This window comes from Hyla sarda, chromosome 4, assembly GCF_029499605.1.
Source record: "Hyla sarda isolate aHylSar1 chromosome 4, aHylSar1.hap1, whole genome shotgun sequence".
Classification (NCBI taxonomy): Eukaryota; Metazoa; Chordata; class Amphibia; order Anura; family Hylidae; genus Hyla; species Hyla sarda.
The window spans coordinates 26,361,865-26,381,542 of NC_079192.1; the positions used below are offsets into that span (position 1 = coordinate 26,361,865).

The window sequence follows — 19,678 nt, forward strand, 5'->3', positions numbered from 1 at the left end:
TGAGTACCTCTGGTCTGTTCTTCTGAGATATGGCCTGCCGGGGGGGTTTGTTGATTGGCTTAAGATCTTGTACGCAGGGTCAGAGAGTTTCCCGCTTGTGAATGGTTGGATTGGCCGCTCTTTTGAGGTTGGGTCTGGCGTCCGTCAGGGTTGTCCTTTGAGCCCGTTGCTGTACGTGTTTGCAGTTGATCCTTTCCTTAGGAGGATTGATTGTGGACCGTTGGCGGGGTGAGAATGGACCTGGCGGTGCCGGATTTGGCTCTGAGGGCGGTAGCGTATGCTGATGATGTCACCGTGTTTGTCTCCTCACAAGAGGAAGGCCAATGGGTGATGTCAGAGGTGGACCGCTACTCGGAGGCATCCGGGTCCAAGATCAACCGGGATAAGTGCGAGAGTCTCTGGCTGGGAGGGGAAGATCCTAGTTTTGATCTCCCGGACGCCCTTCCAGGGCCCCAGGAATCTGCAAAAGTTCTCGGCATCGAATTTGGCCAAGGGGATTACCCCAAACAAAACTGGGACAGCAGGCTTAAGATCGCCGCTCAGAAGGTGGATCAGTGGAAGGGTTGGTCTTTGACCCTCCGGGAAAGGGTTAACCTCATCAAAACATTCCTGCTCCCTTTACTGATATACCTGGGCAGTGTATGCATGTTGCCAGAACCTCTTTGGACCCGGGTCTACAGTGTGTTCTTCCAGATGTTATGGGGGAACAGACTGAACCTAGTGAAGAGGGAGGTTACTTACCGCACAAGGAGACTAGGGGGGTTGTGTATGGTCAACCCCGTGGTATTCCTATTTAATACCTTTCTTAAGACCAATATAGCAAACCTCTGGTCAGAGAGGGCTCCTCCGTGGGTATCCTCCTGTAGGGGATGGTTTCAGCCTTTCTTCCAGGAATGGGAGACAGGAGGGCAAGTGAAGGATCTTCGCACACCACACGGGCATCTCCCGGCTTATGCTACCCCGGTTCTGAAGGTTATTCGTCGGTGGGGTCTGGGGATGTGGGAGATTAGGACTCCGTCGAGGAAATTCCTTGACAAGAGGGTCCTGTCTTCTCATTTCCAGAGGCCATTGGCGCTCAAGGACTGCCCAAGTCGGGATCTGGAGGTGGGTTTAGAGCTTTTGAATTCTATCAGGATCCCCTTGAAGTTTTGGGACTTGACTTGGCGCTGCTTCCATGGGAAACTGTGTGTGAGGGACAATCTGAAGTGCAGGAGCTCTGATGACCGGGGATGTCCCCGCGAAGAGTGTGGAGGCATGCTGGAAAGCATGGAGCATTTTCTGCTTCATTGTCCCTTTAACACAGAGGTTTACACCAGGGTGGGCGCTTCCATTGGTTGGCCTCGGCTGGCCAGTCTCTCCTATGCGGAATGGGCCTATGGGGCATTCAGAAACCTTGGAGGCTGGGACCGGTGCACTTTATTCCTAGTCAGCTCAGTGGTTAGGTACTACACGTGGAACGCACGGTGTTTAGTGTCGACGCAGCGTAAAATCCTCCCTGTGGATGAGGTGGTTAGGAACATTCTCGGTGACCTGGTGAAGGTGCGTTCTCTGGAGTACGAGAGGCTGGGTGCTGGCAGGGCCTCTCGTCTATGGAGGGGCTCTGCCTTTAAAGTGCCTTAGCCTGTTGTCCCCCCCTGGTGGTGGGCTGATGCTGGCACATTAGTCTTTTTGTTTTGAGCAGTTGGTTTATGGTAATATAGGGCTTGCAGGCACTGAACTTGAGCTTTAGGGGTTTGTTGTTTGGCTTATAGTGTTATATGTATTTGTTATTGTATTTATTGTTGTAGTCTATTTGTATACTTATGTATTGCATATATTGTTAGTCTGTGTATATTTTATGTAATGTATATATTGTATATATTGTGTGATGCCACCTGGGGTTTGGGTTTAGTTTAGGTTGGGTGGTGGGTTAAAAAGGGGGGAGGGGGTTTGTATGGGACTTTTATATATACAGAAAATCCTGGACTGGTTCATGGACGTCTGGTAACATGTACTGGGGGCATGGGATGCGGGACCAGCTCAGGGCAAAAAAAAAAAAAAAGTGGTGTTATTTTGTTTGTGTTGGTTTTTATTATTTTGTATATATTATTATTGTTGTTGTTGTTATTCTTTTGGTATATTACTGGTATTGGGTTTTTGGTATTGCAACTGGGTCAGGAAATTCACATTTAGTATTAGTGTATGTAGTTTATTAGTATGGTATGGGTATTATAGGAATCTGTCTTTTGTAAATATTGTATATATTTGTTTGTGTGCAGGAATGAGTGTGGGGTTGACCGGTGTTGTATTTTATGCTATTGTGTTGGTTTTATGATCATTATATTGATATGTTCTGTCGGATATGATATGTTTATGTTTTGTAATTTTTTTATTGTTATGTTTGAAATTTTAATAAAAGATCTACAGGCTATAACTCAGGATCAGTACGGGATAAGTAATGTAATGTATGTACACAGTGACCCCACCAGCAGAATAGTGAGTACAGCTCTGGAGTATAATACAGGATATAACTCAGGATCAGTACAGGATAAGTAATGTAATGTATGTACATAGTGACCTCACCAGCAGAATAGTGAGTACAGCTCTGGAGGATAATACAGGATATAACTCAGGATCAGTACAAGATAAGTAATGTAATGTATGTACACAGTGACCTCACCAGCAGAATAGTGAGTACAGCTATGGAGAATAATACAGGATATAACTCAGGATCAGTACAGGATAAGTAATGTAATGTATGTACACAGTGACCTCACCAGCAGAATAGTGAGTACAGCTATGGAGAATAATACAGGATATAACTCAGGATCAGTACAGGATAATTAATGTAATGTATGTACAAAGTGACTCCACCAGCAGAATAGTGAGTACAGTTCTGGAGTATAATACAGGATATAACTCGGGATCAATACAGGATAAGTAATGTAATGTATGTACAAAGTGACTCCACCAGCAGAATAGTGAGTACAGCTCTGGAGTATAATACAGGATATAACTCAGGATCAGTACAGGATAAGTAATGTAATGTATGTACAAAGTGACTCCACCAGCAGAAAAGTGCAGCTCTGGAGATATATGACATATAACTGTGGATCAGTAAAGGATAAGTATGTAGTAGTGCACAGTATCAATATTTTTCTACTCATCATTTTATAGGTTATGGAAAACCCATTAACACTTACAATGGTGTGTTTATTATTTCTGTTCTGTCACCTATCTGATGTTGTTTGCAGCTCATATCATAAATAAGGAGGTGACAGATTCCTTTTAAAAAATAACTCCAACCATAACATGAAAAAGCGTGGATCATCTGGCCTATTGCACACTAGGTCACCACACCATTTACTTCTTATGAGGCTTCCAAGTATTGCTCAATGTTTGGAGATCCAATAGACAGTGAATGGAGCAGTAACCGGTAGGCATGCTGCGGCTCCATTTACTCGGGGGGACATTTGACCTCCATTCTTGTGATCAGTTTGAGTCTCACCAGTTTGCCCCCATCTGATCCACTAGTTATCCCCTATCCTGTGAATAAGGGATAACCATTATTCTTGGAATAACCCCTTTTAAATATTAAAGTATGTTTGTAAACTCGAGACACCTGGAGAAAGGCCCTTACAACAATTATTCACTTTACAAACTTGCGACACTCACCGCTCCTGGGAATCACCTCAGTTGGAGAATCCTGCATTGAAGGACCTATTGGATTTGGTGCAGTAAAATGAGATTTTCACTGCATTTATCATCTCAATATGGATGAGAATTTCCCAAGAAACCAACAATAGAAGATCTTTTTGCCCAATCTAATTTTTTTTAACCCCTCAATGACCAAGAACGTATATTTATGTCCGGGGCTAATATAGCGTGTGGCAGCGATCGTGGTGTTATTAACCCTTTCGACGTGGCATTCAAAGTTGAATGCCGTGTCTAAAATGAAAGTAAAAGCTTCCTGGCTGCTCAGTGGGGCTGATTGGGACCACCGCAGTGAAAATGCAGTGTCCAGATCAGCTTGGACGCGAGCGGAGGTCCTATTACCTTCCTCCGGCGCATCCCTTCGGCGATTGATTGCTCCAAGCCTGAGATGCAGGCTTGAGCAATCGACCGCCGGTAACACTGATCCATGCAAAGCTATGGCTTTGCAGTGAACAGTGTAAAATATCAGTGTGTGCAGTGTTATAGTCCCCTATGGGAGCTATAACACTGCAAAAAAAAAAAAAAAAGGGAAAAAAAAAAGTTAATAAATGTAATTTAACCCTTTCCCTAATGAAAGCCCAAATCACCCCCCTTTTCCCATTAAAAAAACTTGTAAATAAAAATAAATATAAACAAATGTGGTATTGCCGCATGCGTAAATGTCCGCACTATAAAAATATATCATTAAAGGGGTACTACGGTGAAAAACTTTTTTTTTTTAAATCAACTGGTGCCAGAAAGTTAAACAGATTTGTAAATTACTTCTATAAAAAAAATCTTAATCCTTCCTGTACTTATTAGCTGCTGAATACTACAGCGGAAATTATTTTCCTTTTGAAACACAGAGCTCTCTGCTGACATCACGACCACAGTGTTCTCTACTGACATCTCTGTCCATTTTATGAACTGTCCAGAACAGCATATGTTTGCTATGGGTATTTCCTTTTACCCTGGACAGTTCCTAAAATGGACAGAGATGTCAGCAGAGAGCACTGTGTTTCAAACGGAAAAGAATTTCCACTGTAGTATTCAGCAGCTAATAAGTACAGGAAGGATTAAGATTTTTTAATAGAAGTAATTTACAAATCTGTTTAACTTTATGGCACCAGTTGATTTAAAAAAAAAAAGTTTTTCACCGGAGTACCCTTTTCATTGAACCGCACAGTCAATGGCGTACACGCAAAACAATTAAAAATTCCAAAATAACATATTTTTGGTCACTTTTTATAAAATGAAAAAATTAATAAAAAGTGATCAAAAAGTTCGATCAATACAAAAATGGTACCACTAAAAACTTCAGATCACGGTGCTAAAAATGAGCCCTCATACCGCCCTATACGTGGTAAAATAAAAAAAGTTATAGGGGTCAGTAGATGACAATTTTAAACGTATAAATTTTCCTGCATGTAGTTATGATTTTTTCCAGAAGTATGACAAAATCAAACCTATATAAGTAGGGGATCATTTTAATCGTATGGACCTACAGAATAATGATAAGGTGTCATTTTTACTGAAAAATTTACTGTGTAGAAACAGAAGCCCCCAAAAGTTACAAAATGGCGTTTGTTCGTCAATTTCGTCGCACAATGATTTTTTTTTCCGTTTCGCCGTGCATTTTTGGGTAAAATGACTGATGTCATTGCAAAGTAGAATTGGTGGCACAAAAAATAAGCCATCACATGGATTTTAGGTGCAAAATTGAAAGGGTTATGATTTTTTAAATGTGAGGAGGAAAAAACGAAAGTGCAAAAATGGAAGTTAAGGGGTTAATATTTATATTTCCTTCCCTAACAATATAATACCTGAGGACCTCAACGCATCTGAGAACCTAACCCTGTATGTAAGGGTCACATAATCAGCCACATGGACGGCCCATATGGAATAGATGCTCTTTGGAAGGATTGGTGTTTTACCAACTACTAGTCATACAGAGAATGTGTATTGTGATAACTCATTTGAGAGTCTAGCATTGACGAGATACGTCACGGTCATTCTCATGCAACATGTTTATTATCAGCCCATAAAATTTACTTAGGTTATTGTCTTGTTCAGTGGTTTTTACCATTTTATGCATTTTTATACCATCACATAATATTTTTTGATTGCTTCTATTGCTTATATAACTTGACTGTGCTCCATATCCTTCACCCTTTTAAGTCAAGCTCAATTTAAAAACCAAAGCAATTTTTTTTATTAACAATAATAATTTAATAGTTAACATTTATATTTAGAACATTATATACAATTTAGCTTTAAATAAGGTGACAATAACACGATGAACACAAAGCCGCCGAATACTTTTGGCTTTGTCTTAACGCATATGGGCTTTGTCTTAACGCATCCTCAGTATGGTCCACCACAGTGAGAGAGAATATCCAGTATTCTTGAGTCGGGAAGAAAGAAACGGAATTCATTATAAACTGGAATTTTATGATCAGAGTATGATGCCCTTAAATGTATTAAGAGGTCAGGACTTATTTGTGCCAAATAGATTTCAGCTGTGAGCCCCATCTACTTTTCGGAAAAATGAGTTGTGCAAAAGTGACAAAAGGAAATAAGGAGGTTCCACAATAGGTTTTAAAATGTTTTTAGTTTATATGTGGCTTGTACATGGCATAAATCACAGAACAAATTATGCCAAACACTTCTAGACCTTAGTCTTCATGGCTAAAGGAAAGAAGTGAGCAAAAATTGTTGGATAAAACGGCTCTGTGTTTTATGTTGTTCAGTTCCATTGGTGTCTTCTTGATGGCATAAATCACATCACAGATTATGCCAACATATTTCAAACACTTCTAGACCTTAGTCATCATAACTAAAGGCCAGAAGTGACCGAAACGCATTGGAGTAACCTGCTCAGTTTATTTGTGGTTTCTGGATGGCATAAATAACTAGACAAATTATACCAACATATTTCAAACACTTCCAGACCTTAGTCATGACTAGAGGCCAGAAATTACCAAAACGCATTGGAGTAGCCTGCTCTGTGTTTTACTCTGTTCAGAAACCACAAATAAACTAAATATGTTTCAATACCTATTGTGGAAGCATTGGAACCTCCATTTTCTTTTTGCTGCCGGTGTTATCCTACACCCCCATGCACTCTCTACTGAGTTGTTTCTAAATTGTATCACAAAAGTGAAACATTTCCAAATTGTTTTCACAAAATGAGCCATATTCAAAAATGTTAGACTTTTACACACATTATAGGGTTTTATACATTTTCCAAACAGTTTTTCAGTTGTAGGTAGATCTGGTTGGATTGTCCATCCTCTAATTGGCCAAGAAGTAGAGAAGACAGTTGTGGCTTTACTAATTTGTAAGGCATCTGATACCACAACCTGCTATTCTTTTCTAGGTCCTCCAGTTCATGGTGATGCATATTTGTTTTTTCTGGCTTTATTGAATCTTTCTTCCCAAATGGTCCTCTGTAATTTCTTGTTAGTTGTGTTGACATATTATGCAATAGAGACTTCAGGCCTCTGGATTTTAATCTACGTCAATCAAATAGAAATATTACATTTATTACATTGGAGGAGAACAAACAAGAATGATTGAAGAAATTTCTACTGCTTTGATGCAAACATGTATGGCTGTAGCTAATAGAATGTTGCCCTGAGTTATTATTGCTAAAATCTACTACATTAATAATGGTTGGGATAGAAGAATAACATGAAAAATGGACAAGTACCTCAACTGTTGTGTCTACATTTTCCAGTCTAGGCCTGAACTTCTCCTTATTGGACTGACTGCTTCCAGATGATCCTGAAGAGTTAAGAAAAGAATAGCGAGAATTGTGTTGGGTTTATAACCGACAAGAAAATCATTCAGGGACTGGTAAGTAGTGGAGCTCCATGACGGAGATCACTGGTTTGGGTGTCTGACCAATTCCAGTAACGCCCCAAAATGGTCCGTAACTCGCCTTTCAATGCAACCTTGTCCTAGTGTATAGTTGGCAGAACGACACCAAGTTCAACAGGACCTTTGTCAATGTAATAGAAGTTGATCTCATAGAAATGCCCTAGACTGAACATACTGTATAATATAGTCTACTATCCCCTTAACGGTGTCCCAGATTGAACCTGTAGTATTGCGCCCTTTATATCTCAATACATTGCTGTGTGATGGCTTTGTATTATACACACCGTCCTCAATATAGTCTCCCTGCGAGCTCAGGTTGGTTATTCCACGGTCAGCATTCCATTCTTGTTCTGTGTCCTCGTACCATAAATCATTGTCATCACTGCTGTACGTGTCCCTAAAAATGGAAAATATCACATATGATATTGTTAATATATCTATTATTAGTTAATTATAATATTTTCTCTAATGTGTATATGTGCAAGTTCTTACCAATAAATATTTTATATTCGTATTATTAAAACCTGCCCCACAAAACAATGTTACTCTCATTAAATTATTAATACATCTATTATTATTTAATTATAAAACTCTCATATGTATGCATTAGTTCTTACTTTTAGTTATTTTATATTTGTATTATTATTGTTTTTTTATAGTGTTATAACTTTTTTTTTTTTTGCAATATTCACTAATGAAATTCTATTGCTGGATATAAAAAAAAATTTCTATACATCCAAATTTTTTTTTGCATATATCTTATTATTATCATGTATATCATTTTAATAATAATATTATTATTCTTATTATTGTGTATTGCATATTGATTACCATTATAATGTATCTAATAGTATTATTATTAATAAGAATAAGAATAACTTTTCTTATTATTTTAAATCGGCTGGAGAGTAAATGGGCATGGAATCACTAATTTACGATGCACCAAAATGCCAAGTTAGTTAATCTCCCCCAGTGTGAATACACTCTTAGGCTGGGTTCACACATGGTAAACATTGTCATGTTTCTCTGTGTTGGTTCAGTAAAAGCTTGTGGCGTAAAATACTGACCAAAATATTTTGTGTTTACCCAGTTAAAGGCCTAACATACTGTACACTACAATATCATGGCTCTGTGCAACCTCCCATGCAAAAATATTGCTCCCATAGAAATCTTTACTGTGTACTTCTATGAGAACACAACATGTATGGCATCTTATAGTACATGGCATTACAGAGAGATTCTCACTTAAAGGTGTTGCTTCTTGAGACAATATATCTGTATTGTGACACCATATGGATGTATTAATCAGAAACATGTTATATGCCTTAGTAGATTAGAGTGACAGGGGCCTCTATACAGACTACTATAACACTGGGGTAGGTTTTCACCTTTTGTGGTCAATATCTAAAGCTATTCCTATTTGGTTTAATATTCCTTTATCCTAAAGAAGTTTTACATCTTGAGAAGTTATTCTCAATACACAGGATAGGGTTCGTTCTCTGGGGAATGAGCATTCTCCCAAATGAGGACCCCAATCTCCCTCTGCATTGGATCCAGCCTTAGGACGTGCAGGTGCCCTGACACTCTATTTATTCTCTATGGAAGCTGCCGTAAGCAGTCGAATGCTGTTCTCGGCTGTTTATGCCGCTCCCATAGAGAATAAATCTAATGGGAACCCAAGGTCACCATTCTTTATATCACAGGTGGCCTGGGAAGTTAGACCTGCAATCAGCTAGTTCTAGAAGATGTAGAATTGATAGAAAATACTAGGGAATTTATATAATCCACTAAGAATGTGAGACAATAGCTGAGACTTTTCTACAATCATGGCTTCTGCCCTCTTGACTTGAACAGTAGGTCTCCATGACATTTCTTAGATAAGTAAGGTATTCCTTAGCAGATCTCACCAATTTGTCTTCTTCTTTGATTTGAATAAGAGGAATGCCACAGTGGCAGCAATAATTGCGAGGACACCAATGGCTGCTCCGATGCCTCCATACAGCCCCGACTTTAGTATTTTTCCTGTGCACCTAGAGCCTGTGTACATGTAGAGATCTGTCCTTGGACAACTGTATGGAGACAAATAGGACATGTAAGCAATCGAATTTGGAACCTGTGAATACTAGATCTAACTATGTGAACAAATTGCAATTCTTGAGTTCCAATCTGGTCAGTAATGTTGTATGATCTTACTATAAGCTTTGTCTTTAAGTACAACATAATATATGTATAATTTGTGTTAACAACTTTTGATACCCTCCCATCAGCTAAGTGAGGTCCTCAAAATTTTGCAAATCAACGAAGGTTGAAGGCCCTGCCATGAATTTTACTTCATATAAGGAGTTTTCTGCCTTAGGTCTAAGTCACTATATCTTAATAAGGCCTACTGCAATACTTAAAGGTGAGTAAGGGGGTTGTCTTCGGTTAGTTGTTTTGAATTTTGAGATTCACCCCTGTAAGAAAAAGTAATGAGCACCACTACTTGGGTCACTATATCTTAATAAGGCCTACTGCAATACTTAAAGGTGAGTAAGGGGGTTGTCTTCGGTTAGTTGTTTTGAATTTTGAGATTCACCCCTGTAAGAAAAAGTAATGAGCACCACTACTTGGGTCACTATATCTTAATAAGGCCTACTGCAATACTTAAAGGTGAGTAAGGGGGTTGTCTTCGGTTAGTTGTTTTGAATTTTGAGATTCACCCCTGTAAGAAAAAGTAATGAGCACCACTACTTGGGTTAGTTGGGTTATTTCTAGTAAGAATTGCACTATCAATATTGGAAAATTAAGTAAAGTGTTTTTTGTCAACTGAATGGAACCACCACGAGTATCAGCTGATTTTCGGATGAAACCCTAACCAGACAGACATTTCCCCCGCAGTGGCCACTATAGGAGAATTGTACAGTAGTATTACATGACAGTCAATGGGTGTGAACCCAGTGTGCCACCAAACCAATTTGGCTTTGGGACCTCGAAGGCATTGTCAAAGAAGCCCCTAGATTTTGAACCTTTTACTCTCTCCCAGGAGGATCTGGTTTTTGCTGCTAGACCAGATTGCTACCTCTAAGAGTGGTCCTGACATAGGTCGTGGCTGGCCCAGCCAACCAAGAGATAACATTGCAAAGCCCCAAGCAGTCAAGCAGAATCAAGTCTGGGTGCAGGTCTAGGTTTTTGGCTGATGAATTGAGTTGCTATAGTGCCTAATTGGCATATGTGCCAAACATATCCATAGGTTCATCTCTTTTTTAATTTTTTTTTGTGTGTCTTTCAAATGGATAGGGTCTCAGTGCATTATGAACCTCTATCAATTGCGAAAACTGATATGTCTTGATGAAACATCAGAAGTTGAGCAGAATTTGTGCCATGTCTTGTTCCTTCAACCCCTAGCAAACAAATTATTTTGTTGGGGCAATCCTTATCCGGACAGATATTTCCTCTACCGCAGCTGCCACGGTAAAAAAATGAAGGTACTACTAGGTAGCCACTCAGATGAGAAGCTATTTATAACTCCCTCTATGACATCCATGTGACCTAATAGACTATATTAACCGGCTTTTAAGCCTGCATTAATCATAAGTAAAATTCTGATGAGTAACTTGATTAAACACTGACAAAGACCTTTTTGGGAGATCTCACAAGTCTACGATGTCTCCTACTCACTTACAAGCACTGTACACCTGTCTGGTTCTGTATCACACATCGGCCACTGTTACAGTCTACGAATTTTTTAGATGATTGATCGCAGTGCGAAATGCAGGTCAGACCTTCAGATATGATTGTTTGAGTGTAAAAATCTTTAAGATCATCACCAAATATTTGGTCGCACAAATCTGTTGAGACAAATAGCAATTAAAAAGTTTAGATCACACACAAGTGCCAGAAAAAGTCCAAAGTCACAGGCGTTTTACCCTTACCAGTATTTGGTATTTCCACTTCTGTAACATTTCCATACTCTGAATTAAAACAAAAAGTACTATTGCTATCTGTGGGAACAAACACAAAAAGAGTTTAGTAAACAACGGCATTCTATTGGCAGAACAGATAGTTGTCACTAGATACCAGTGACTGGTTTTTATAGTTGAATCTCTGATTTTATGACGCCTGAATCCACCATTCAGTGTTGCATATTGAAGAATGATTTACACATAGAAATACTACACCAAATCCTACACCTAAGCTTCCTCCATCTTTGGCTTTATTATTTGAAAAAGTTTCAACGTTTCATCTATTAGAATCTTAATTTGTCCAACATTATGCACAGGTTGACAGCAAAGAGGTGCTCCACCAAAATGTCTGATTTACTTTTATAACTTTTCTTCATCTGAAACATATTAGGACTCCATAAAAAAGATAGATTGGGGGGGGGGGGAACCTCTTAACCACTTAAGGACTCAGCCCATTTTGGCCTTAAAGGGGTACTCCTCTGCTCAGCATTTGGAACAAACTGTTCTAAATGCTGAGCAGCGAATTGCCCCTTTAACCCGTACAGGACCTAAGGCGTATGGATACGCCTTCTGTACCTGGGTCTTAAGGAATGGGCCGGGGTGACTGCTGATATCGATCAGCAGGCACCCCGTGCAAATGCCCATGTCGGCGATCGGCGCAAATCGCAAGTGAATTCACACTTGCGATTTGCGCCGATTCCGGGTCATTCGGGTCTATGGTGACCCGGTGACCCGGAATAGAAGGGGGATCGCGGTTGTCTAAGACACCCACGATCCCCCTCTAGCGATAGGAGTGAGGTGGCAGGGTTGCCACCCCTCCTATCTCTGCTATTGGTGGTCTAAACGCGACCACCAATAGCAGATTAGGGGCGGGGGGGTTTACTTTCATTTTCCCCGTTCTGCCCACCCACAATAGGCGGGGCAGGACAGGGAAATGACGGGGACCGAACGCCGAAGATCCACTTACCCGTCGGTGGAAGCTGCAGGACCGGATCGGCGGCGGTGATCGGCGCGGGCGGCGATGTCGTGCGACAGAAGAGGACGGCTCCCTGGATCCTACGGAAGCCGGTAAGTTGCCTAGCAACATCTAGAGGGCTACAGTCTGAGACTGTAGCCCTCCAGATGTTGCAAAACTACAACTCCCAGCATGCCCAGACAGCTGATGGGCATGGTGGGAGATGCAGTTTTGCAACAGCTGGAGGTCTACAGTTTAGAGACCACTGCACAGTGATCTCTATACTGTAGCACTCTAGATCTTGCAAAACTACAACTCCCGGCATGCCCACATTGCTGTTTGCTGTCTGTGTATGCTGGAATTTGTAGTTTTGCAACATCTGGAGGTCCACAGTTTGGAGATCACAGTGCAGTGGTCTCTATCTGTAGCTCTCCAGATGTTGCAAAACTGCAAATCCCAGCATGCCGAAACAGCTGTCTCGGCATGCTGGGAGTTGTAGTTGCGATCCCTCCAGCTGTTGCATAACTCGATCTCCCAGCATGCCCTTCGGCGATCAGTACATGCTGGGAGTTGTAGTTTTGCAACAGCTATAGGCACACTGGTTGGAAAATACTGAGTTAGGTAATAGAACCTAACTGAAGGTTTTCCAACCAGTGTGCCTCCAGCTGTTGCAAAACTACAACTCCCAGCATGCACGGTCTGTCAGTACATGCTGGGAGTTGTAGTTTTGAAACAGCTGGAGGTTTGCCCCCCCATGTGAACGTACAGGGTACATTCACACGGGCGGGTTTACAGTAAGTTTCCTGCTTCAAGTATGAGCTGCGGCAAACTTTTCACAGCAGCGCAAATTTCTAGCGGGAAACTCACTGTAACACGCCAGTGTGACTGTACCCTAAAAACACTACACTACACTAACACATAATAAAGGGTAAAACACTACACATACACCCCCTTACACTGTGCCCCCAATAAAAATGAAAAATGTATTGTACGGCAGTGTTTCCAAGACGGAGCCTCCAGCTGTTACAAAACAACAACTCCCAGCATTTCCGGACAGCCACTGACTGTCCAGGCATGCTGGGAGTTTAGCAACAGCTGGAGACACCCTGTTTGGGAATCAATGGCGTAGAATACCCCTATGTCCACCCCTATGCAATCCCTAATTTAGTCCTCAAATGCGCATGGCGCTCTCACTTCAGAGCCCCGTCGTATTTCAAGGAAACAGTTTAGGGCCACATATGGGGTATCTACGTAATCGGGAGAAATTGCATTACAAATTTTGGGGGGATTTTTCTCCTTTAACCCCTTATGAAAAGGAAAAGTTGGGGGCTACACCAGCCTGTCAGTGTGAAAAAAATTTTAATTTTACACTAACATGCTGGTGTTGTCCTTTACTTTTTATTTTCACAAGTGTTAAAAGGAAAAAAAGCTCCCCAAAATTTGTAACGCAATTTCTCCTGAGTACAGAAATACCCCATATGTGGGCGTAAAATGCTCTGCGGGCGCATAACAAGGCTCAAGAGTGAGAGCGCACTATGTACATTTGAGGCCTACATTGGTGATTTGCACAGGGGTGGCTGATTTTACAGTGGTTCTGACATAAACGCAGAAAAATAAATACCCACATGTGATCCCATTTTGGAAACTACACCCCTCACGGAAAGTAACAAGGGGTATAGTGAGCCTTTACACCCCACAGGTGTTTGACAAATTTGGATGGAAAAATGAAAAATAAAAAAATTTTCACAAAAATGCTGGTGTTACCCAAAATTTTTCATTTTCACAAGGAAACATAGGAAAAAAGCCCCTAAAAATGTTTAACCCCATTTTTTCTGAGTAAGAGCATACCCCATACGTGGCTGTAAAGTGCTCGGCGGGCAAACTACAATGCTCAGAAGAGAAGGAGCACCATTGGGATTTTGAAGATAAAATTTGTTCGAAATTGAAGGCTACTTGTGTTTACAAAGCCCCCATAGAGCCAGAACAATGGAACCCCCCACATATGACCCAATTTTGGAAACTACTCCCCTCACGTAATGTAAAAAGGGGTACAGTGAGCATTTACACCCCACAGGTGTCTGACAGATTTTTGGAACAGTGGTCCGTGAAAATGAAAAATGTAATTTTTCATTTGCACAGCCCACTGTTCCAAAGATCTGTCAAACGCCAGTGGGGTGTAAATACTCACTGCACCCCTTATTAAATTCTGTGGGTGGTGTAGTTTCCAAAATGGGGTCACGTGGGGGGGTCCACTGTTCTGGCACCACGGGGGGGCTTTGTAAACGCACATGGCCCCCGACTTCTATTCCAACCAAATTCTGTCTTCAAAAGCTCAATGGCGCTCCTTCTCTTCTGAGCATTGTAGTGCGCCAGCAGATCACTTGATGTCCACACATTGGGTATTTCCATACTCAGAAGAAATGGGGTTACAAATTTTGGGGGTCATTTTCTCCTATTACCCCTTGTAAAAATATAAATTGTTGGGGAAAACCAGCAATTTAGTGAAAAAAATTTTTTTTTTCATTTACACATCCGACTTTAGCAAAAAGTCGTCAAACACCTGTGAGGTTTTAAGGCTCACTGTACCCATTGATGTGTTCCTTGAGGGGTGTAGTTTCTAAAATAGTATGCCATGTGTTTTTTTTTTTTGCTGTTCTGGCACCATAGGGGCTTTCTAAATGCGACATGCCCCACAAAAACCATTTCAGAAAAACTCACTCTCCAAAATCCCATTGTCGCTCCTTCCCTTCTGAGCCCTCTACTGCGCCCGCCGTACACTTGACATACTCGAGAGAAATTGGGCTACACATTTTAGGAAGATTTCTCTCCTTTTACCCCTTGTAAAAATTCAAAAACTGGGTCTACAAGAACATGTTAGTGCAAAAAATGAAGATTTAGAATTTTCTCCTTCAATTTGCTGCTATTCCTGTGAAACACCTAAAGGGTTAACAAACCTTTTGAATGTCATTTTGAATACTTTGGGGGGGTGCAGTTTTTATAATGGGGTCATTTTGGGGTATTTCTAATAAGAAGGCCCTTAAAATCCACTTCAAAACGGAACTGGTCCCTGAAAAATTTAGATTTTGAAAATTTTGTGAAAAATTAGAAAATTGCTGCTGAACTTTGAAGCCCTCTGGTGTCTTCCAAAAGTAAAAACATGTCAACGTTATGATGCAATCATGAATTAGACATGTTGTATATGTGAATCAATATATAATTTATTTGGAATATTAATTTTCCTTATAAGCAGAGAGCTTCAAAGATAAAAAAATGCAAAATTTTCAATTTTTTCATCAAATTTTTGAATTTTTCACCAAGAAACGATGCAAGTATCGACAAAATTTTACCACTAACGTAAAGTAGAATATGTCACGAAAAAACAGTCTCGGAATCAGAATGAAAGGTAAAAGCATTCCACAGTTATTAATGCTTAAAGTGACAGTGGTCAGATGTCCAAAAAATGGTCGGGTCCTTCGGTGAAAATTTGCTGGGTCCTTAAAGGGTTAAGAACTGGGGCAATTTTCGTTTTTTCCTTCTCCCATTCTAAAAATCATAACGCTTTCTATTTTGCACCTACAAACTCATATAAGGGCTTGTTTTTTGGCTCACAGATTGTACTTTTTAATGACATCAATCATTTCATAAAATGCAAGGCGAAACAAAAAAAGATAATTTGTCGGGTGAAATAGAAAAAAAAACTGCCATTTTGTAACTTTTGTAACTTTGGGGGCTTCCGTTTCTACACAGTGCACTTTTTGGTAAAAATGGCAACTTATGTTTATTCTTTAGGTCCATATGGTTACAATAATACCCAATTTATGTAGGTTTTGTTTTATTTTACTACTTAAAATTTTTTATAACTGCATGCACCAAAATTTGTGTGCTTAAAATTGTGATCTTCTGACCCCCGGTAACTTTTAAATTTTTCCTCATTCAGGGCTTTATGAGGGTAATTTTTTGCACCGTCATCTGAAGTTTTTATCCATACCTTTTTTGTTTTGATGGGACTTTTTGATCGCTTTTGTAAATTTTTTAATGACTTTTTTTTATATGAAGTGACCAAAAATGTGCATTTTTGAACTTTGATGTTTCTTTACGTGTACACCATTGAACATGCGGTTTAACTAAAAATTATATTTTAATAGTTTGAACATTTATGCACATGGTGGTACCACATATGATTATGTTTATTTTTTTTATTGCATTGTTTTATAAAAAAAAAAAAATGGGAAGGGTGGGGGATTCAAACTTTTACTAGGAAGGGGTTAATTCACTTTTATGAACTTTTTTTAACCTTTTTCATAGGGGGGGCTATAACATTCAATCTTATGATTGTATACACTATTCAATGCTGGAGGCAGGAATGGGCCCTTCTGCCATCTACTCAGCTGATTGTGATCCACAATTTCTCAGTGGATTTCCCGATCAGCTTCCCTGAGCTAACCGGCAGCATTAACCCCACATTTTAGATGTCACAATCAACTTTGACTGCGGCATCTAAAGGGTTAATGCCAGGCATTAGCCCGATCGGCTATGCTCGGCATTAGCCGTGGGTTCTGGCTGCTGATAGCAATGGGGACCCACTGAGTATGAAGAGTGCTCAGCTTGTGCGCATGCATCAAACCCCGGTAAAGGGACACCCTTGGTCCTTAAGTACCAGGATGCAGGGGCATACCTGTACGCCCTTCATCATAAAGAGGTTCAGTAGAGATAAGAAAATGTTTTAAAAAGTTTGGTTCAGCCAGTTTACTGAATTTAGGCAAAAAGTTCAGTTTCAGGTCAAACTAGTTTGAGCCAAACCTGAATTTCTCCAATATCTCTAAAATGTATATATGTCTAAGTCTAAGAGCCCTAAGATCCCTGTATAACACTGTTAGGTTACCTGGTGTATATAAGTACTTTTATATAGTTAATGTCAAAGTTGTGGCAAAGGAGACACACAACTCTCTATGTATTTCCTCTTTAGAACAATTACTGTACCAGAAAAAAAATTGAGAATCATCAGACTGTATGCAAATTCAGAGCAAATACCACAAATAAATACCAAACCTAATTTGCGACTAAACAGACTATCCCTCATTTACTAATGTGAGCACGACTTTTTTTGCTGGGTTGTGTGTCACCAAATTTGTGTCACATAGCCCATGCAACGCAAATTTGGTCGCACAATCCGACAAAATATATCATCACTCCTAGTGTTTTTTAAACCGGTCAAAATGGGCGTGGTTATCACAAAAAGGGGTGTGTTCCCGACAAAAAAGAAAAAAAACTCGGAGTATGATGAAAAACTCACAGGAATTTTTCTTCACCAAAACCCGACAGCTCTGAGCTGTTGGGAAATGATTCAAAACTGACTAAATCCTACCCCCATCATGGAACAGGGTCTGTTCCATGTTGGGGGTAGTAGTACAGGGGCAAAGGGGTTGATCGCATCGGGTCTCACTTCTGAGACCCGATCCGATCAAAAGTTATTAAGCAGTGGAGCGGGCGGCATTGTCCGCTCCCCAGCGATGCACAATGTATTTTACTTTCATTTTATAATTCCCAGCCAGGATCCCTGAATGGCCAGTACTGAAGAGCCATTCAGGGATCCCTGCAGGGTTCTCAAATAGAAGATCTGCGGTGGGGAAAGATATATAGAATCGCTGGGGGTTTTGTATATGTCCCCACAGCTTATATATATATATCTTGTCCACAGCAGCGCATGTTTTATATGCCCCCCGCACAGCGCAATCATATGCCCCCAGCAGCGCATGTTCTATATGTCCCCCGCACAGCGCATTTTATATATGCCCCCCGCACAGCGCATGTTATATATCCCCCTCGCACAGCGCATGTTATATATGTCCCCCTCCCAGTAGCGCTGTCAATGACAAGCATTTGATTAGTAGAGCTTCTAACCGGGAAGCCGCTGACTGATGCTCTGCTAATGCTCCTCTTGTCAGTGATAGCGCTTCAGAGGAATATGTGTATAGAAGCGAAGTGGGGATCAGATATATAGCATTATCTGGTCCCCCACTTCACTTCTATAAACATTCCTCCGGAGTAAAAACACCACAGCTGCCCCATGGCCTCCTCCATCCCCGGTGTTATAATTACCTGTTCCCGAGGTCCGTGCTTCTTCTGGCTCCGGCGCTGTGGCTGTGCGCTGCGATGCACAATGACGAGTGACGTCCCCAATGCGACTTCACCATCAGTGCGCACAGTGACAGCGCACAGCAACAGCGCCGGAGCCAGAGGGATCGCAGACCCCGGGAACAGGTAATTATAACACCGGGGTTGGGGGAGGTGATGGGGCAGCTGTGGTGTTTGTACTCAGGAGGATTGTGTATAGAAGTGAAGTGGGGGACCAGATAACGCTATATATCTGGTCCCCACTTCGCTTCTATACACATATGCCTCTGAAGCGCTATTACTGACAAGCAGAGTATTTGCAGAGCATCGGTCAGCGGCTTCCCGGAGAGATGCTCTGCTACTAAAATGCTTGTCAATTATAGCGCTACCGGGAGCTTATGATAGCGCTGTGCGGGGGACATATATAACATGCGCTGCTGGGGGCATATATAACATGCGCTGTGCGGGGGACATATATAACATGCGCTGCTGGGGGCATATATAACATGCGCTGTGTGGGGGACATATATAACATGCGCTGTGTGGGGGACATATATAACATGCGCTGTGCGGGGGACATATATAACATGCGCTGTGCGGGGGACATATATAACATGCGCTGTGCGGGGGACATATATAACATGCGCTGTGCGGGGGACATATATAACATGCGCTGCTGGGGGACATATATAACATGCGCTGTGCGGGGGACATATATAACATGCGCTGCTGGGGGACATATATAACATGCGCTGTGCGGGGGACATATATAACATGCGCTGTGCAGGGGACATATATAACATGTTCTGTGCGGGGACATATATAACATGCGCTGTGCGGGGGACATATATAACATGCGCTGCTGGGGGACATATATAACATGTTCTGTGCGGGGGACATATATAACATGCGCTGTGCGGGGGACATATATAACATGCGCTGCTGGGGGCATACATAACATGCGCTGTGCGGGGGACATATATAACATGCGCTGCTGGGGGCACATGATAGCGCTGTGCGGGGTACATATATAACATGCGCTGCTGGGGGCATATGATAGCGCTGTGCGGGGGACATATATAGCATGCGCTGTGCGGGGGACATATATAACATG

General features: G+C 41.1%; 1 protein-coding gene across 1 annotated transcript in view; it reads right to left on the reverse strand.

Annotated features, from left to right (window-relative positions):
* Positions 1-5,896: 5,896 nt before the first annotated feature.
* LOC130367332 (serine-rich adhesin for platelets-like) overlaps positions 5,897-19,678 on the reverse strand; it is a 30,150-nt gene continuing 16,368 nt past the window's right edge. Inside the window, exons 6-11 of the mRNA XM_056569742.1 lie at positions 11,466-11,534; positions 11,216-11,381; positions 9,462-9,623; positions 7,839-7,951; positions 7,385-7,458; positions 5,897-7,187 (exon numbers count right to left, since the gene is read on the reverse strand). Coding sequence (XP_056425717.1) covers positions 7,152-7,187; positions 7,385-7,458; positions 7,839-7,951; positions 9,462-9,623; positions 11,216-11,381; positions 11,466-11,534 — 620 coding nt within the window. The 3' untranslated portion in view covers positions 5,897-7,151. The remainder of the gene's footprint in view (positions 7,188-7,384; positions 7,459-7,838; positions 7,952-9,461; positions 9,624-11,215; positions 11,382-11,465; positions 11,535-19,678) is intronic.